This window comes from Gymnoscopelus braueri (genome assembly GCF_963280865.1).
Source record: "Gymnoscopelus braueri genome assembly, chromosome: 3".
Taxonomy (NCBI): Eukaryota; Metazoa; Chordata; class Actinopteri; order Myctophiformes; family Myctophidae; genus Gymnoscopelus; species Gymnoscopelus braueri.
Genome location: NC_137612.1, coordinates 21,280,751 through 21,297,549, shown reverse-complemented (window position 1 = coordinate 21,297,549; position 16,799 = coordinate 21,280,751). Strand labels below are relative to the sequence as shown.

At 43.1% G+C, this 16,799-nt stretch overlaps 1 protein-coding gene across 1 annotated transcript; it reads right to left on the bottom strand.

Moving 5' to 3' along the window:
• Window positions 1-515: 515 nt before the first annotated feature.
• efcc1 (EF-hand and coiled-coil domain containing 1) lies at window positions 516-16,538 on the bottom strand. The gene is made up of 8 exons (XM_080425264.1): window positions 15,769-16,538; window positions 14,715-15,154; window positions 5,109-5,257; window positions 4,359-4,494; window positions 3,906-4,062; window positions 1,166-1,324; window positions 879-948; window positions 516-666 (listed from the first exon to the last, which is right to left on the bottom strand). Exons 1-8 carry the CDS (start codon window positions 16,429-16,431, stop codon window positions 533-535), a joined length of 1,908 nt encoding a protein of 635 aa, XP_080281390.1. The 5' UTR covers window positions 16,432-16,538; the 3' UTR covers window positions 516-532.
• Between the last annotated feature and the right edge of the window lie 261 nt (window positions 16,539-16,799).

Below are 16,799 nucleotides of genomic sequence, written 5' to 3'. Positions count from 1 at the left end.
TTTGCTGGACTATACCAGAAACTGCCCTGTAACTAGCTGAGTCTCCATCTCATTTCCAAACCCCACTCAAGAATTTGGTTTAGAATTGTTTCTTTGAAAGAAATACCTTTTTCATGAATCAGCAGTGTAGCAACATGCCCTAAATAACTGTACATGATTCAAACATGAACACATTGCCTGCCAGGTCTAAACATAGGGTTGTATAAACAAGTTCACAATAACACTAGTGACCGCTTTAGAAAACATTTGTATAATGTGCAGTCAATGCCCGGGGGTGGGGGTACATGTTTTCTCAATGGAAACCTTTGGTTAATAAGAACATTCTAAGCTGATGACAATGATGTGTAATTTTATGGACACGGAAACCTGAGGAATATAAGAGCTACAGTATAATTATACATATATACATTATCTAATGGCCTTTTCAGAGGCCATTGTTGTAGCCAGTTCATTGTCCTCCAGATCAATAGAAGCCCTTGGCGTCTTGACAGATGTGCTGAAGCGTCTTTGGCCCAGCAGGGGGCAGACTTGTTCAACAGGAAATTACCAGGGCATTGAGAGACTGGTGGCTGGATGTGCGCTCAAGAGGGCCACCAGAGGACATCATCTCACAGGCACCTAGTTCATGATAGAGAGCGTTGAGCACCTCGAGAATGTGGGCTTTTCCTGTAAAATAAAAACAAAAAGGTAGCAGATGTGAGCTCTGTGGGAATCTCATTAAAGTCAAATCTATGAGAATTTAATTCAATTTTCCCCTTTTACAGCTAGCAGAGCAATTGTAATCGTTTCACAGAGCCAATATTGATTTTATTGGTTGTATAAGTCGACAGCTGTTCAAAGCCGCACCACTGTGGTGAGCTCAGCTGTACAGTACTCACCATGTTGAGGGTCGCTGCATGACTCCAAAGTGCTGAGCAGAATTTTCCCCAGAGACCTCCGAGAGACATTCTGAAATAAGAGGGAGCTAACTCAGATCACTGTCAAACAAAAATGTGAAGACGTGCTCAGCAAATGATAGGAATTTGATGTAAAAAAGTATATTACCAAATTCTCTAGTTATAAAGTAATGCACATTAAAAATAAAAACGATACTGAAATCACATGTTTGTGACAGACTTTAGCCAAAGTGGTCAACATCGGGTTTAACTGATTCCCTGAGACTGACCAGATCTCTCAGCTGCTGTAGGAGCTGAAGGACATCCAGCAGTTTCTCCTCAACCAGAGACAGACGCACCCTCTCCGTCTCCAGCATCTGAAGCTCCATCTGAAGCATCTCTGTCTCTTCCGCCTTCTGTTGTAGCTCCTGCACTAGAGAGTCCTTCATCTGAAACGCAAAGTGCAGCCATTCAAACTACAGCCTAACGCATGAAACCCACCAGGTGCCACGGACGCTGCTTTTCTTCCGATCCATGTTAATGAACGCAGCCATTCTCACTGGCAGCGCACAGACCCTCCGCTCGCGCATGCAGTGTTTTTCCCCACCGCTCTGGCCCAAAAGATTATAGTTTGTCCTCACACATTGTCATTGAAATGCATCTACTATACTATACAGGAGGACCAGACGTCCCACTGTGGCCGGGTTTGGCCGAGAACAGTCGCTCGCAAACCTGCACGCACAAAGCGTGTGTGCAATGCTTTTTTGGTGGCTTTCCAAAATCTGTGTGAATGTTTGTTTACAGTACAGGCATCAAGAAGACTGTTTGCCTGCACAAGAGCCAATAAAAATACACAGAGAAATACAACAGTTTCACGCTGCATGGCAGTGGCACAGGAGGTTGCGCAGCTGTCTGGAAACCGTAAGGGTCCCAGTTCGATTTCCAACCCCTGATGGCTGTTGATGAAGTGTCCTGAGCAAGACAGTGAAGCCCTAACAGCTCCCAATGAGCAGTTTGGTGCCTTGCATGGTAGCTTCTGCCATCATCAATGGGCCTGATTCACCAAGCTTGGGTACGCACAGAATTTATACCTAGGCACAAATACGCACATTTCCACAAAGAGTTTGATTCATCTTTTGCATCATCTATTCTACATCAAGGGTCTTCAACGTTTTTCTGGCCAATGACCCCCTAGCTGAGAGAGAGATGAAGCAGGGACCCCCACCATGCATTGTATTCATGTTAAATGTGTGTTTTCAGACATTTAACCACTTGAACCTTCAATACTTTGTAAACTTGGACCGTTGGCTCTGTACTTGGTCTGATAGCAGATCTACTGTACAAGCTCACGCGTGAGGCGTTGTGTGCTTGTAGATCTGCTATTTTTGGCTAAAGTTCTCCTCAGAATAGGGATGCTAGGGTTCAAGTGGTTAATGTAAAAAAAACATATCCTTTCACACAAAGACTTGGTGGCCCCCTATAGTAACTCTGAGGACCCCCTGTTGAAGACCCCTGATCTGCACCGAATCTCACGTCAACTGTTGGGCACTCATGTGTGCCACAAATCGTGCGTAGCTGATAGAAGGAATGAGACACGGTAGCATCAGGACTACTGTTTCCATACCAGGAGCATCCTCATCAGTCATGCGTAGCTGATATTAGACTGCCTTATTCTTCATGCAAAATCAATTACAATAGTGCTAAACCTCAAATAAAATGTTTGTGCCCAACAGTTTATGTGCCCAATAGGTTTATATAATATCCTTCCATGCTTTATTAGCCTATTATTTTGTCCTGTATATTAAACTTTGTAACTTTTTTCTTTTCATTTACACATGAGCAATTTTTAATGTTCAGCTGATCTATCACGCAAGGGACTCGCTTGCCAAAATACACTGATCTACAAGTCGTCGTTGGCAGATCTGTTCATTTTGACAAGCGATGCAGTTTTTGGCTTCACGTTGGATATTTACGGTTGCCTTTTATGGTGTTAAATGGTTCGTGGAACAATGCAAATGAGGTGCACGGGCACGCGCTTTTCATTTACGAACAGGCATCCTCATTTGATACACCTATGATCCACACAAATCAAGGCTCTACACCCCCTTTCATGAATCGCACGTCAGACTTTACTTACACTAAACTCTACGCTAAAGTATAGTAGGAAAATTACACCAAGCTTTGTGAATGTGGCCCATTTGGTGTGTGAATGGGTGAATGTAACGTGCATTGTAAAGCGCTTGTAAAGCCACAGAAATGCAGATAATTAGCCATTTCCCTGCAGGGCTACTCCACACATCAATATAATGCAAATGTACAACTTAAATGTATTTTAAATGTTCGGGGACAAAGGAATGTTCTGACCTCACTATGTAGTCACTTGACAAAAGTCCCTCATGCCACACAGCTTTATGTCATGCAGTGCTTAAGAGGGGGAGAAATCTCACCTCATACATCCTGCATGTAAACAAAGTCTCACAGTCATGGTCTTGTTTAGTTTCAACCGTTCTTTCTGAGGGGCTGACCCACTTTGGGAAAGCAGTACGTCACAGTCCCCATCTGCCTGTATTCGGATCCTGTCTTGTGGAAACACTACAGTACTTGGCTGCAATTGGTGAGCTTAATTGATGATATTCCCAAGTGTCATGCGGAGCTAGTGGGAGTGTTTCTGTGGTTAGCCCCAGTGAGAAACAGCTGTGGACGCGCGCACTCACGCACGCACATGCGCGCACACACACACACACACGCAGTGAGACTCTGTAGCCGCTGCTGGAAGGTTGGTTGGTTGGAGGCGGCAGGGCTGTGCCACGAACTGTGGTTTCTCTTTGAAGCCCTCCACTTTCATAACAGCCTTCGCCAGTCCTCTCTAATCTTATTTTACACCATACAAACAGCCTCAAAACGACTCGGGAGGTAAAGCAAAGCAAGACTAAACATCGACCGGAGAGACCCGGCTTTTCAGTAGAACATGGCGTAGAAAGCACGGTAAACCCAACTCTGGTTTAGTGGAGGTCCCTGACGGGTCAGTACCTGGTCCATGTCTATTCCAGCCTGGCTCTCTTTCAGCTCCAGTTGTTTGTTGAGTCTGGTCACCCTCTCAAGGAGCTCCACCACGGCACTGCGGCTCTCCTCGCTCCTCGAGCTTCCGAAACGAGACATCAGCTTCCTGAAGGCCTTGTCATCACACCTGTTCAAGGTCACATTTCAAAGCAAAACAAAATATTGTGCAATTTTTACATGATGTCAATTCAAATCTGGACTCGTTGCATTTGTAGCTACGTACGTAGCATTTATCTATTCAGTACTTTCAGACTAAAATTCAGTTGATCTGTACTGTGACCGGTAGACATGTGAGTGCACTTTGCATCGTCTCAAAAGCACGGAGCAGGAATGACAGAGAACAGAGAGACTTATTCAAGAGAATATTGAACTAAAGGCTGTGTACTGTGTGGTGAAGAGACAAAAGGAAGGATTGTGCCCTACCGGTCCCCACAGCAGGACAGCCTGGTCAGGATTCTCTTCACCTCATCCACCTGTCTCTGCTGCTCTCCCGTCCACTTGTCATCCTCCTCGTCGGACGCTGCCTGGCCCTCCACAGAGCGGAACAGCTGCTCCTCCACTACGGATGGGACGATAATCATTATTATCGTTTATTGTGATAAAAAAACGCTCACAATAATCGTATAGCAGAGATTAAATTTGTTATCGTGAAATTGTCCTCCGTCATACACTGGGATCAATTCACCTTTGCCGAGCTGCATATTCGGCACCACTTAAACCCTCTAGAATTAGTAAAACGCACCTGTAAAGAACGTACTTGAAACAGTCTTTTTTTCACTCTATAAATCTATTTTCCAAAAATAGCCAGATCTACAAGCTCACAACACGTCGCGAAGCGACGCGTTGTGGGCTTCTGCTATTTTTGGCAAACGTTCCACCCCAGACTATGAATGCTGGGGTTCAAGAGGTGGTTAACAAAAGAGTTTTGAGCATATTTTGATCGCGATAATATCGCAAATCGCAATTATTTTGGTCACAATAATCGTGACATGAACTTTTCACATCGTCCCATCCCTATCCTCCACTGACCACCACATCATCATCATCATCATCATCATCATCATCATCAGTGTCATACCATCATCAAGTCACAGTCACAGTTTTGAGACTAAAGTAGGTAGCATAGCTTTCAGAGAGTGAGCTGAGCGTTTTGTTAACAGGACGTGCTCTTACTTTTGTCTGGGGTGGTCTCTGCTCGTCCCGTGGGGGAACGTCTGTCATGCTGGGGGTCCAAGCAGCACCGCTGGCCTGGTCTGCTGGTACCACTCAAATGCTGCTCCGCCCTGGCACTGCTTGGGAGTTGTAGTTTGGACACTGCTGACCTAGAAGAGAGGAGTTTGGGTTTATCTGACTGACAGCATGTTCTCTCTCCGACTGTATATTGTACAAGTCTATCAACATTATGAACTGATGACATCCAAGCGAATGCACCTAAAGGGCTCCTTAAATTTGCCCAGAGGGGAACCACTCAACCCAAGCCCACTGATCTAGGCCCTAGATCAAAAAGAACATATCAAGTAACATGAAGCAGTGCATATTAAGCTACATCTACAACCGCCACGATAATTTTATAGAAGGCTGTGATACAGTTCTCCAAATGTGGGAGGGGTAATTGAAACCAGACATAGCATCTTTAACAATTTTCACAGTAAAGTGGGTCAGTGGTAGTTTTGTAGGAGTTAGCTTATACTGTACATTGTGAAGTAAAACACGAGTGGCTGACATTGGTTGGACTGCAATGGAAGCAGAGAGAACGTGAAATGTTTTGAAAGCTCTTCTTTCCATAGCCTAACTTTACTGTGATCTCCAGATTTAAAGGTTGCACAAACAATAAAGTCGTCTATCCGTTATGTTTTTCTTTTCTAATTAAGACAGTTGAGCATTTGTCACAGAAAAAAAAGAAAACCTGAGACTCAGTTTGTGGAGATCTGTCATTGGTAATGGTTTGAATTTTCTAGGTTTCTTGTGCCGTCTGGTCTTTTGTGTTGGGGGAAATCCGATAGGGGGCCTTCGTAAATCACAGAATAAGTGTTTCCAGATGATGATGTCTTGCCGGGGGGAGAAAAAAAATGTTTAAAAAAAAGTTTTCAGCAGCCTGGGTCTTTCGAAAAGAGAGAGAGAGAGAGAAAAAAGTCCAGTCAAGAAGCACTCATGCTCATATCCTGCTAGCATGAGGTATACTGCAGTAAGACATTTTATTCTGCATCTGTACACTGTACTAGGCGTCTTTGTACAAAACTGGAAAAAAAAAAAAAAAGTGTAGTGTAGGTCAATAAGTGTAGCCTGGTTTCAGGCAATCAATCAGAGAGGGCGGAGACATGTTTAAGTTACTGGGGGCCACAGTGGAGGAACAGAGGACCTGGCTTGTGAGGACCTACAGCTGCAATTGGAAGAAAGATGCCATACTTGTAGGTGCATGCACTTGTATATACCCGCAGCAAAACACACACACACACACACACACACACACACACACACACACACACACACACACACACACACACACACACACACACACACACACACACACACACCTTGTTAGTTGCTGTGGAGACAACTCAGGAATGAACTAGTCATTTAGTTTTTTCCCCACATGCTGGCCTTGGTATAACTAATTACACTTTAATTGAGAGACGTTGGAGTGAAACTGTTGCATGGGTCTTGTAGTGCAGCGGTTCTCTTTTTAATTTCAAGGACCTCCAGTTTGATATGCATTAGGCCATGGACCCCAATTTGATATGATTTATCTCTGGGACACCTATACACAGGTATACCTACAGTATATACAGGTGTCAAACATTCTAAGTATTCTCAGTCTTGTTTAGTAACTAACGTCCATAAGTATATTATGCACAGTATACATCTGCTGCTATGCTCACGCACCTTTATATCTTATCTCAGGTACTTGTGTAAATATGTAGATAACTTGTTTGGGTTTTTTTTGTTCTCTTGTTTGATCTCCTTTCCCACTTGCCCCCCCCCCCCTCCTTCTTCCCTTGCTTTTTTCTATGGAAACAAATAACAATATGATGGGAACTATGCACGAAAACTAATTTCACCCACTTTTTTACTTCTGTAAACTCCAATGGCTTTCTTCATTTATTTATTTTATTTTATAATTTTTTTCATTTTCAAAAAAGAAAACATAAATGAAAAAAGTATTTGAAAAGAAACACGTCCCCCTCAAGCATTAGAAGGCCAATATCAGTCAACAGAACCAAGGATGTGTGTTTTCATTGAATCTAACATGGTTAAAATGGAGTTTGAAGTTGAGGTTTCTATAGGAAGGGGTCTTCCTAAAAGGGGTCTGATAAAACATCAAATATCTAAATACTGAATCAAGCAACTCTGGGGTGCTCACAAAAGCCTGAGTAGACGTTAAAATGACCCCATACATGTTTGAAAATGAAATATCCCTTTAAGGAGGTTCACTCAACCATCCAATGTGTTCACAGAGCGCCAGAGCTTGCGGATGATGCTCATCATGAAAAAGGCTCTCTGGACACCTGAAAGAAGTCCAGACATCATGGAAAAGTGGTTTCACTACGAGATCCAGCAGACAGTCACAGAATCTGTGCAGTGCTCTCAGGGATCAAAGTTTGAAACAGTCTACTAATGGAAAAGCAGCATCAATGGCTTTGGAGAGCCAAAACCAGAGAAGATATTTAGTTTTGTGAAGTGACAGAAAACATCAGCTAAATCAATCAATAGATTCAACTGTTGCAAGTGTCTCCATGTTATTTTATTTTGTTCTTATAAAATGTATAAAACAGTTATAATGAACTTGGCGCACACTATAAGGGAAGTTACAGTACTGTATATCGGTTTTGTAAGACAAACAAATACAGAGAGAGACCAATATCTACATAATACAGTAGCACAAGTTAGTTCTATTTTTTTTTTGTGGTTTTTACTCCCCAATTTAGTTGTTATGCCAATTGATTCCTCCCCACACACATTTCTGTGTTGTCACTGATGTTGTATCCTACTGACTCACCTACCAGTGAGGAGCCCCCACCGGGAGGAGCCTTCGTGCTACTCCTCCCGCCCAACACTCCCTGCTGACAGGTGCCGCCCCCAGCCCGTAGGATTACATGCAGTGACAATTATCACCCTCACCGCCCGGCTTCCCTCCCCCGAACACAGGCCAATTGTGTTTGTAAACGGTGGATTTGAACCCACAGCTTCCGCGGTGGTGGGCAGGCACTTTAGCCACTGCGCCGCCCGAGCGCCCAGTGAGGAGCCGTTATATAAATTTGCTAAGATTACATTTGGACCAAGAAAATAAAAGAACAGATCATGTTATTTGAATAATGTTGCATTTTAGGGTATACGTTTGATGTTCTTGATTTTTATGTGAAGAAAATGTAAAACCGTTTAGATCAGGGGTCTTCAATGTTTTCAGGTCAAGGACCCCCTAGCTGAGGGAGAGATGAAGCAGGGACCCCCTACTCTATATTGTATAAAATTGTGTTTCAGATTAAAGTTTTTTTTTCAACTTAGTCTGCTCTTTTTTCCCTCTACAACACCTATAGCCTCTTTGCCAAAAATAGCCGATCTACAAGCTCTCAACGCCTCGCGCAGCGAGGCGTTGAGAGCTTGTAGATCGGCTATTTTTGGCTAATGTTCCCCTCAGAAAAGGAATTCTAGGGTTCAAGTGGTTAATGTAAAAAAACGAAATCCTATCACACAAAGATTTGGCGGACCCCCTATAGTAGCTCTGAGGACCCCCTAGGGGTCCCGGACCCCCTGTTGAAGACCCCTGGTTTCGAAGCATAGGAAACTGCCTTCCAAGTCCTGATTTTAGGGTAGTCTAGCCATTATCCTAGGATTCCTGGAATAGCTAAGCTAGATAATTTAACATTTCCTGAACTGTCTGCAGCGTCTGTCCTTCAATCTGCTTGGATATACCTGTAAACTTAGCCTGGTTTATACTTGCCAAACGTGTCACACACCCATCTTGACATTCCATGATTTTTATGATGCTACACATTTGCAATTTATCCAATGTGCAAAACATTACCCAAAAAAAGCAAACTCCTGTGTTAAGTTATGTACTTTCTAAAGTAAATGATCCCGTATTCTACCTTATTAACCAGTTCTTTAGAGCTGTGGTTAACCACTTAAAACCCTACATACTTCATTGACCGGGGACGCCAGGGGCCAGGGGTCTATAATAGGCCCCCTACTTTCTTTCCCCTCTAAACCAAATCTGTTCGCCGAAAATAGCTGATCTACAACCTCACAAGCTTGTAAGGTTGTAGATCTGCTATTTTCACTGAATGTTCGCCCCCAGAATAGGGACGCTCGGGTTCATATGTTTAAGAGTCAGGACACGCTGAGTACTTCCTGTGTTTATCACAGCACAGGGTTGATGTGAACTTTCCATCCCCCGCATCCCCCTACCACATTACCCTCCTCCATACTCCCCAAAGAGCAGTTTCCTCTTTCAGATGTCATTGGTCAATGACAGTCTCCTGTTTAGCGGAGGTTAAACGTGAGGTCATGTAGTTAGACCTGAGCTTGAACTTGGAAGTCGACTGCATGCGGGGGGCCCTGCAGCGCGGCTGAAACGGGTGAGGGGGTGGTATTTACACAGCAGACAATGATTAATGAAGTCTTCCTGGGTTCAAATCAGATACAAATAAAGCAAAGTGTGCAGGAAACCACGCTCTCTCTCTAGGAGCAAGTTTCATTCGAAGACTACTAGCAAGCGCCAAAGCTTTAATCCAGAAAGCAGTACCTATAACTTTTGCTAAGAAACACTTAAGCTCTTCCCACCCAGCAAGGTGCAAATAAAGTCAGAGAGTAAAACATAATGATGGATTAAACGTGGAAGAAAACATAGGGGGAGAATTCCAACACGGGTGGGTGGCATGAGGTTATAAGATATCCTGTGTATGTAGTACTGCTGATGTCGGCAGAGTATAAGACTACTTCCTAACTAGAGGGAGGGAGACAAAGGCAGCCATCCAATCTGGAAATGAACCCAGTTGGCTGCGTGGGTTTTTGAAGGCAGTTCAAGAACAACAGTAAGGCCCTGGGTCCCAGACTTCCCTCGAGTGCGTCCTTCCCGTATTATTCAAAGGGCAGGAATTCAGCGGCAGCACCTGCTCCTCACAATGCTGCAGCTCTCGTATAGAGACAGATAAATGGTCTGCTGCCTCCCTCCCGAACCCCTCGCTCAGGCGCCACGCAGAGACCATGAAAAGGCTGAGAGATTATGCCTCCCCTGGGGCCCAGGATCGGAGGGCCATAGGTTATAAGCATATAGTAGATGCCTTTGTAGATGCCATTAAAACGAACATTGAGTTTCGAATCCGCACATTTAGGAAACATGTGCTTCAAACTAGAAATATCTGGGCCATATTAGAAGAGAAATGCAGAATCGAGTGAGACAACACCAAACAAAAGACAACTGACAAAGGGCTGTAAAGATTTGTTTGTACAATGTCTAATGCCAATTTTGGATTTCCACTTCAGCCTATTCACAAAAACACAAAAAGAAGATGGAAAGATGAATGAGCCTGTTCCTCTCTTGTGAACTGAGGAAAACTCTGTCATTTCATGAACAAACAGTTGAGTGTTTGCCTCTTCCTCCAGATGGTACACTTTCCTCCCCCTTGACTCTTTTTGTTCCTCTCGCTGTGCCCCCTCCCCGCCATTGTTTAGAGTTCTAGCCTACAGATCTCTATAGGTTACAGTGACTGATTTAGTTGGACCCCTTCAAAAAGGCAGTTGACTACTCTGTTTTTAATGGTAATGCTCCACACTTTTGGCATTTTCACTTGAAAAACATGGTGTAATTTCAATGGAAAAGGTTGAAAAAAAAATTTGAGAGAGAAAATATTATGAACTAGAAAAAGTGCTCCTCGGAGCACAGGTCTCCGCCAGGTCAGGTAGGTTATTGTGGCCTCCTGGTGGCGCTATAATAGGCCAATGTTTAAAGGGTTACATTTGTTCTTAGGCCTTGCACGGCAATCGGACACAGCATTCATGGTTTGAGGCATTTTGTGCAAAAAAAAATTGCTAAATTAGACCTGCTGGTGGCGCTATAACAGGCCAATGTTAAAAGGGTGGCATTTGTTCCTTAACATAGTGTGAATGTGCGTGCAAAGTTTGACCGCAATCGGACGGTGCGTTCATGATTTGCGGAATTTTGTTCAAAACAAGCCACTACTGCAAACTTTAGATGTCAATCTTAGCCAATGAGGATGGAATATGAAAAATCAAAACACATTCGTCTTGATCACATGACTATGGAGATCATGTGTACCGATTTGCGTGAAATTTGGATAAAATCGGAAGAAGTAATATAAAAAAAATTGTTTTACTTAAGTCGGCCTCCTGGTGGCGCTATAAAAGGCAAATGTAAAAAATGGCAAAGGTTTTTCCTTGACCTCTAGGGAGTGCGCATACAAAGTTTTACACAGATCGGTGCAGTTATAGGTAAAAACACGAATTGGCCTGTTATAGCGCCACCATGAGGCTGATTTGAAATTCAAGTGGCATTTCTTCCTCGGCATAGTGGAAATATGCGTGCAAAATTTCACGGAGATTGCATGCTGTGTTCATGATTTGAGGCATTTTGTTGAAAACAAAGCACTCCTGCAAACTTTGGAAGCCATTTTTAGCCAATCAGGATGGAATATGAAAAATCTGAAAGACCCGTTTCGTTTAATGACTATAGAGATACTGTGTACCGATTTGCGAGATTTTTGGACAAAATCTGTAGGAGTACTGTCAAAAAATATGTTTTGCACAAATCGGCCTCCTGGTGGCGCTATAAAAGACCCATGTGAAAAATTTGGGGCAGAAGTTCGGAATTGGCATCCAGGGAGTCTGTGTGCACAGTTTCGCTGCGATCAAGCCAACGGTGGCGGAGATTAGCTGGTCACAGACGGACACACGGACACACGGACACAAGGACACACGGACACACGGACGGACGGACAGGGTGGAAAACATACTCTCTCGCCATGCCTTTCGGCCTGGCGGAGACAATTAGCCTCACCTGTTATATTGAATCAATATTCAACATATTGTAAAATTCAAATATTTGTACCGTTGATCCCCTCATTATGACACACTATGTCAGGTGTTAACAGCATTGTGGGTTCAAATCCCAAATCAGGCACACAACCTTTTTTCCCTTCCCCCTTGACCATCCCTGTCCCAGTATCCTCCCCACTGCGTGCTTTCAACTAGAGCCAAACGATTTAACATATACTAAAAAATTATAAAGAGTAAGATGTTTGAAGTTGTTAGAAATTGATCTGAAGACATTGATGACCATGTACTAGAGGATACTATTCCACCTAGTGACTCTCTATAATTGGGTCGCCTGAGCCTCTCCAAGGTGATCTCATTATCATTCAATGCCTCCGGAGAGATAACATAGTCAGTGAGTGTAAAGATGATTGGAATTGGTCCATTCGGTCATTGGACTCTTCTGACAACTACAGAATATTTTAAATCCACAAATTGATTTAAAAGAAAAGTTTTTACCTGGGCCCTATTTTTGGATCATTTGGATCACAAATGATCCAAACCAATGTGAAAATGATTAGCAGCAGTGGTCCATTCATTTGCCTCCGGTGCATTTGTTATAGGCTTATTTCTGTCTGAAAACATTATTAAACACAGTAGTCTTCACCGGGGGTAAAAATAAATAATTAATGCCCCCCCCTCCCCTAGCCTGGAAACCAGACGAATCTGCCAGTGCAAAAAAAAGCCCTCGGATATCTACGCAGTGATATTAGTCTGGCATGCCAGGCTACCCCTCCCCCCTTACTTAAAAGTAATAAGTAACTCAGTTTGCAGGTAATTTCAGTTTCAGGGTAGGTGGAAAATTGACTCAAATTATATCAGTCTGGCTTAATTATGACTCTTGTGATGTGGAAAAAGATTCAGACAGAAACACAACAAGGGAATGCACAGTAAAATCATCTTAAATTGACCATTTAGGTCCACTTCTACACTCTCACAGTGTGTACGGTAAGATGATACTGTGTGTAAGGAAAACATTTCCTTGTGTATTTTCTATTTTTCAGTTAAGATTTTTTTTTCTTTCAGTTGGATGACACAATAGCAAATGGGTCCAGACCAAGCGTCCCCATGTCCCTGGCAGCAGCATCAAACGCATTTTTATTTATACCAGTTCTGCAGCCTAACCTTCTCCTCGTCTTCTTACAGTTGGGGAATTTGCATGCCATTTGTTTTTTAGCTTAAACTACGAGCGCAGTAAAAAGGCTTGCTAACATAGAGGTTTGTTTATTTATTTTTCGGCTAGTGATATTAAAGCACTTACATAGAACCAAAACATTTCTTTTTAACAATGCCCCCAATGTGACAATGCTTAGCATGGACGGTTTTAGTGGGAATATTCACCAGGGTTAGTTGCTAGGATAGCCCATAGGATGGGGGTGTCTATCTGGTATTGTTGAACTGGAGGCAGAGTGAATGGAATGAGTGGAGATTGATGGGAATGGTCAGTCTGTTGAGGTCCTCGTTCAATGGAGCTCTCTCTTGACAAGTCAGACCCCTTTGTCATGTTGAATTATTTGGCTTAAGGATATCAATGGACGATTGGACGGGTATTGAAAAGACTTGCTAGCGCCATCGTAAAGAGTCTGCATAGATTAGTAACTTTAAGCAGATGAAGTGGTGCCGTGTCTGCGAAATGTGTTATTTTGAATCTGCTGGTTTGGAATGAGTTTAATCTCATTGACAGACCTTTGTCTGAATATGCATGGCAGTGTCAAGTCTGACTAAAAGTTATAGTTTATGACTAAAGGTTATAGTCTAAAAAGCACAATTCACAATGTCGCAGCCATTTAGAGACGTCTGCTCTCTAAAACAGCCAAACCTGCAGACATTGATTATATGGTTAGAGCAGGCACAAGAGACACCATTGGTAAACATTAAACCAATGACTTTGTACTTTGAACGTCCAATTACAGCCCGAAGAGCAGAGCCTCTGTGAAAATGAATAGTTCCAGACAGTAGCAGAACCCAAACAGCACCAACATGCCACACACGATGCCTGTTAAACCAACCCAAACAAAACAAGGCTGAAAATGAGAATAGAGGACCACATCAAACCTTCATAAATGGCATGGCAGAGTTTTCCAGGCATAGAGCCAGAAGTAAATAGAGAGTCGAGCAGGTATTATTATTCATTATGGTTGACTCCAACCACAAAGGCCTAATGCAAGTTGCCAAAAAGACGCCCTCTTCCTCTTGCAGTACACAACCACTATGCACTTGTTTTGAATTTGAATCGGCTATGAAGACTCGCTAATGGATAATTAAGAAAAGAAGATATTTTGCATATTTACTGTTGGGGCAGTAACAACAATTATTTCTATCAATGTGTTAAAATCAATGAGAAAGATCTAAACACCTTTACAAATTTTTTATTTAGTTATTTTATTAGTTGAAAAAAAAAATGCCACCATAAAACTAATCACCATGACATGATGATCATCAAACTAACTAATTATGGTTGGACTGAAAGTAGGTTAACAAGTTAGCCATGTTAGTGGAAATGAAATACCTACCTCATTGCAATCTTGATGAAATAATCATTAAGCGGTCATGTTGTTACACAGGAATTATACAGTCACAAATATGTCATGATGGTGCAACACCATCTGTGTGAGAACACGGCATTTAGTTTTTATCAGTCAAGACTAGTTAAACCACTAAGCTCACAGTCATTACTGTTATTTCAGTAATGATGACTCATTATATGTGCTGTCTGCGGTGCGGTCTCACCTGTAGTAGAGGACCTCTGACTCTAGCTGGTAGACGTGCCTCTGGAGCATTGGCACATGACTGGCCTTCACCTCCAGCTCCTTCACTTTGCCCAGGCCACTGAGCACCGCCTGCCTGGCCTCCTCCACCTTCCTCCGCATGACCACCTGCTCTCTCTTCAGAGCCCGGTTGCAGTCCTCCAGAGCCGTCATGGCTTCTTTAGAGCTCTGCAGTTCCTGTTCCAGTTTCTGATTGCAGAGCATGGCCTCCTCTATCTGACGGTCTGTGGAGCCACGCAGCAGCTCTACCTCATGGATGATGCTCTGGAGGCTCTTCAGGTCGCCATAGGTGCTGCTTGTCACACTGGAATAGTTTATGCTTTTCTGGGCAGCTTGCTTCTGGTGGGCGATAAAGCAGCCTCCCTCTGGTTTATGTGTGGAGTGGCTTTTCCACAGTCCTACCTGAAGTAGAAAGCAGAAATGTGAAAGTAAGATTTTGCCTCAGAAAACCAGGCCACATAAGATCTCAAAATTAATTAACATATCGTTAGTCTCATAACATAATTGCTTACGTAATGTTTTGGCCAAATTGACATTTCTGCCTGACTGTACTCTACTCTCCTACCACTGCATTGTGCCTTATCCTCAGCCTATCAGAATGCTTGTTACATTCAAAAATGACTTACTAGCAGAAGGTGATTTTAAGTCAACTTTATGACTTAGATTTTTGAATGTAACAAGCATTCTGATAGGCTGAGAACATAGGCAATAAGGTAGGATGAATCAACAGTGTTTAGGAGAGTAGAGTTGGCAGAAATAAATAAAGGAAGATAAATATGACATAGGCAAAATGATTTGTTTTATCACGATTGAAGTCACCTAGATGACTTAATAGGCAAATAGTGATTTTTCATTTCTTCTTTCCTGAAAACCTTAAAAATATGACGTGGGCAATTATGCTATGAGGCTAACGATATCTGCTTCATATAGAAAACCTTGATGGAATTGTTAGAGGAAAAAAACGTCCTATTTATCATGATAAACATTCATGCAAAAAACCTCACAGACAGACTCACCTGCAGTGCCAAGCACCGGGCATCACTACTCTGCAGAGCAGCGCGCATGTCCTCAACTAATTCCCTCAGACTTGCATTCTCTTCCTCTAGTTTAGACATTCGGTCCTCTGCCTCCTCCAGCTCGACTATCTCCTCGTAGCACTCTCTGGTGCAGGAGCCGTGCAGGGTGCAGCCAGAGGCATGTCTGTCCGAGGTGGGAGAGGAGCTCACAGAGAGCAGCCTTTCTCTCCTCCTCAGGGGGCTTCTGAGGCGGATCTGGGTCTCTATGTGTTCGCTCTCTTTCCCCACCAGGAGTCTGCCGTTCTCGTACTGGCACCCCGCTTTCGTGCTGAAATATCCGCACAGTTTCGCGTGGAATTGCCTGAAGGTGAATTCGTCCGGCAAGTCGTCTAAAATCCCGACGCACTCCGGGTTATCCGAGTCTTTGTTTAATCCCAAGATTTCACATAAAACGTTGAAGTCCTCCACGGGGATCTTACCGTCACCTTGACAGTCCATGTGGTGAAAGATCTCCTGTAGATACTGATCCAGTCCAGTGGCCAACACTATGATCTCGTTCTCCACTCCCCGGTCCAGACCGTAGTGGTAAGCCAGCGTACTCACTATCCATTGTGTTCTGCGCGCTGGTCGGCGGTAAGGATCGTTCCAGTCTGGTTTATCCATTATTTACAATGATGAGCAACATCCTATTCTTTAGATAAACATTGGAATGTATGTTAAAAAACGTCTGGGATTTCGTTTGTTTCGCATCCCTGTCGTCCAAGTTCTGTTCAGACTCAGCAGCACTTTGGAAAAGAAGGGGGAGAAATGAGGCGTGTTGGATCTGAGTAACTATAAGCACTGCCCCTAAATTTAAGGGGTGCTTCACTACTTTCCAGCAGTGGGGGAAAGTAACGAAGTACATTTACTCAAGTACCTAAGTAAAATTTTGAGGTATTTTTCTGGAGTATTTCCAATTTTACTTCTATTCCACTACATCTCAGAGGCAAATATTATATTTTTTACTCCAATACAATTATTAGAAAACTTTA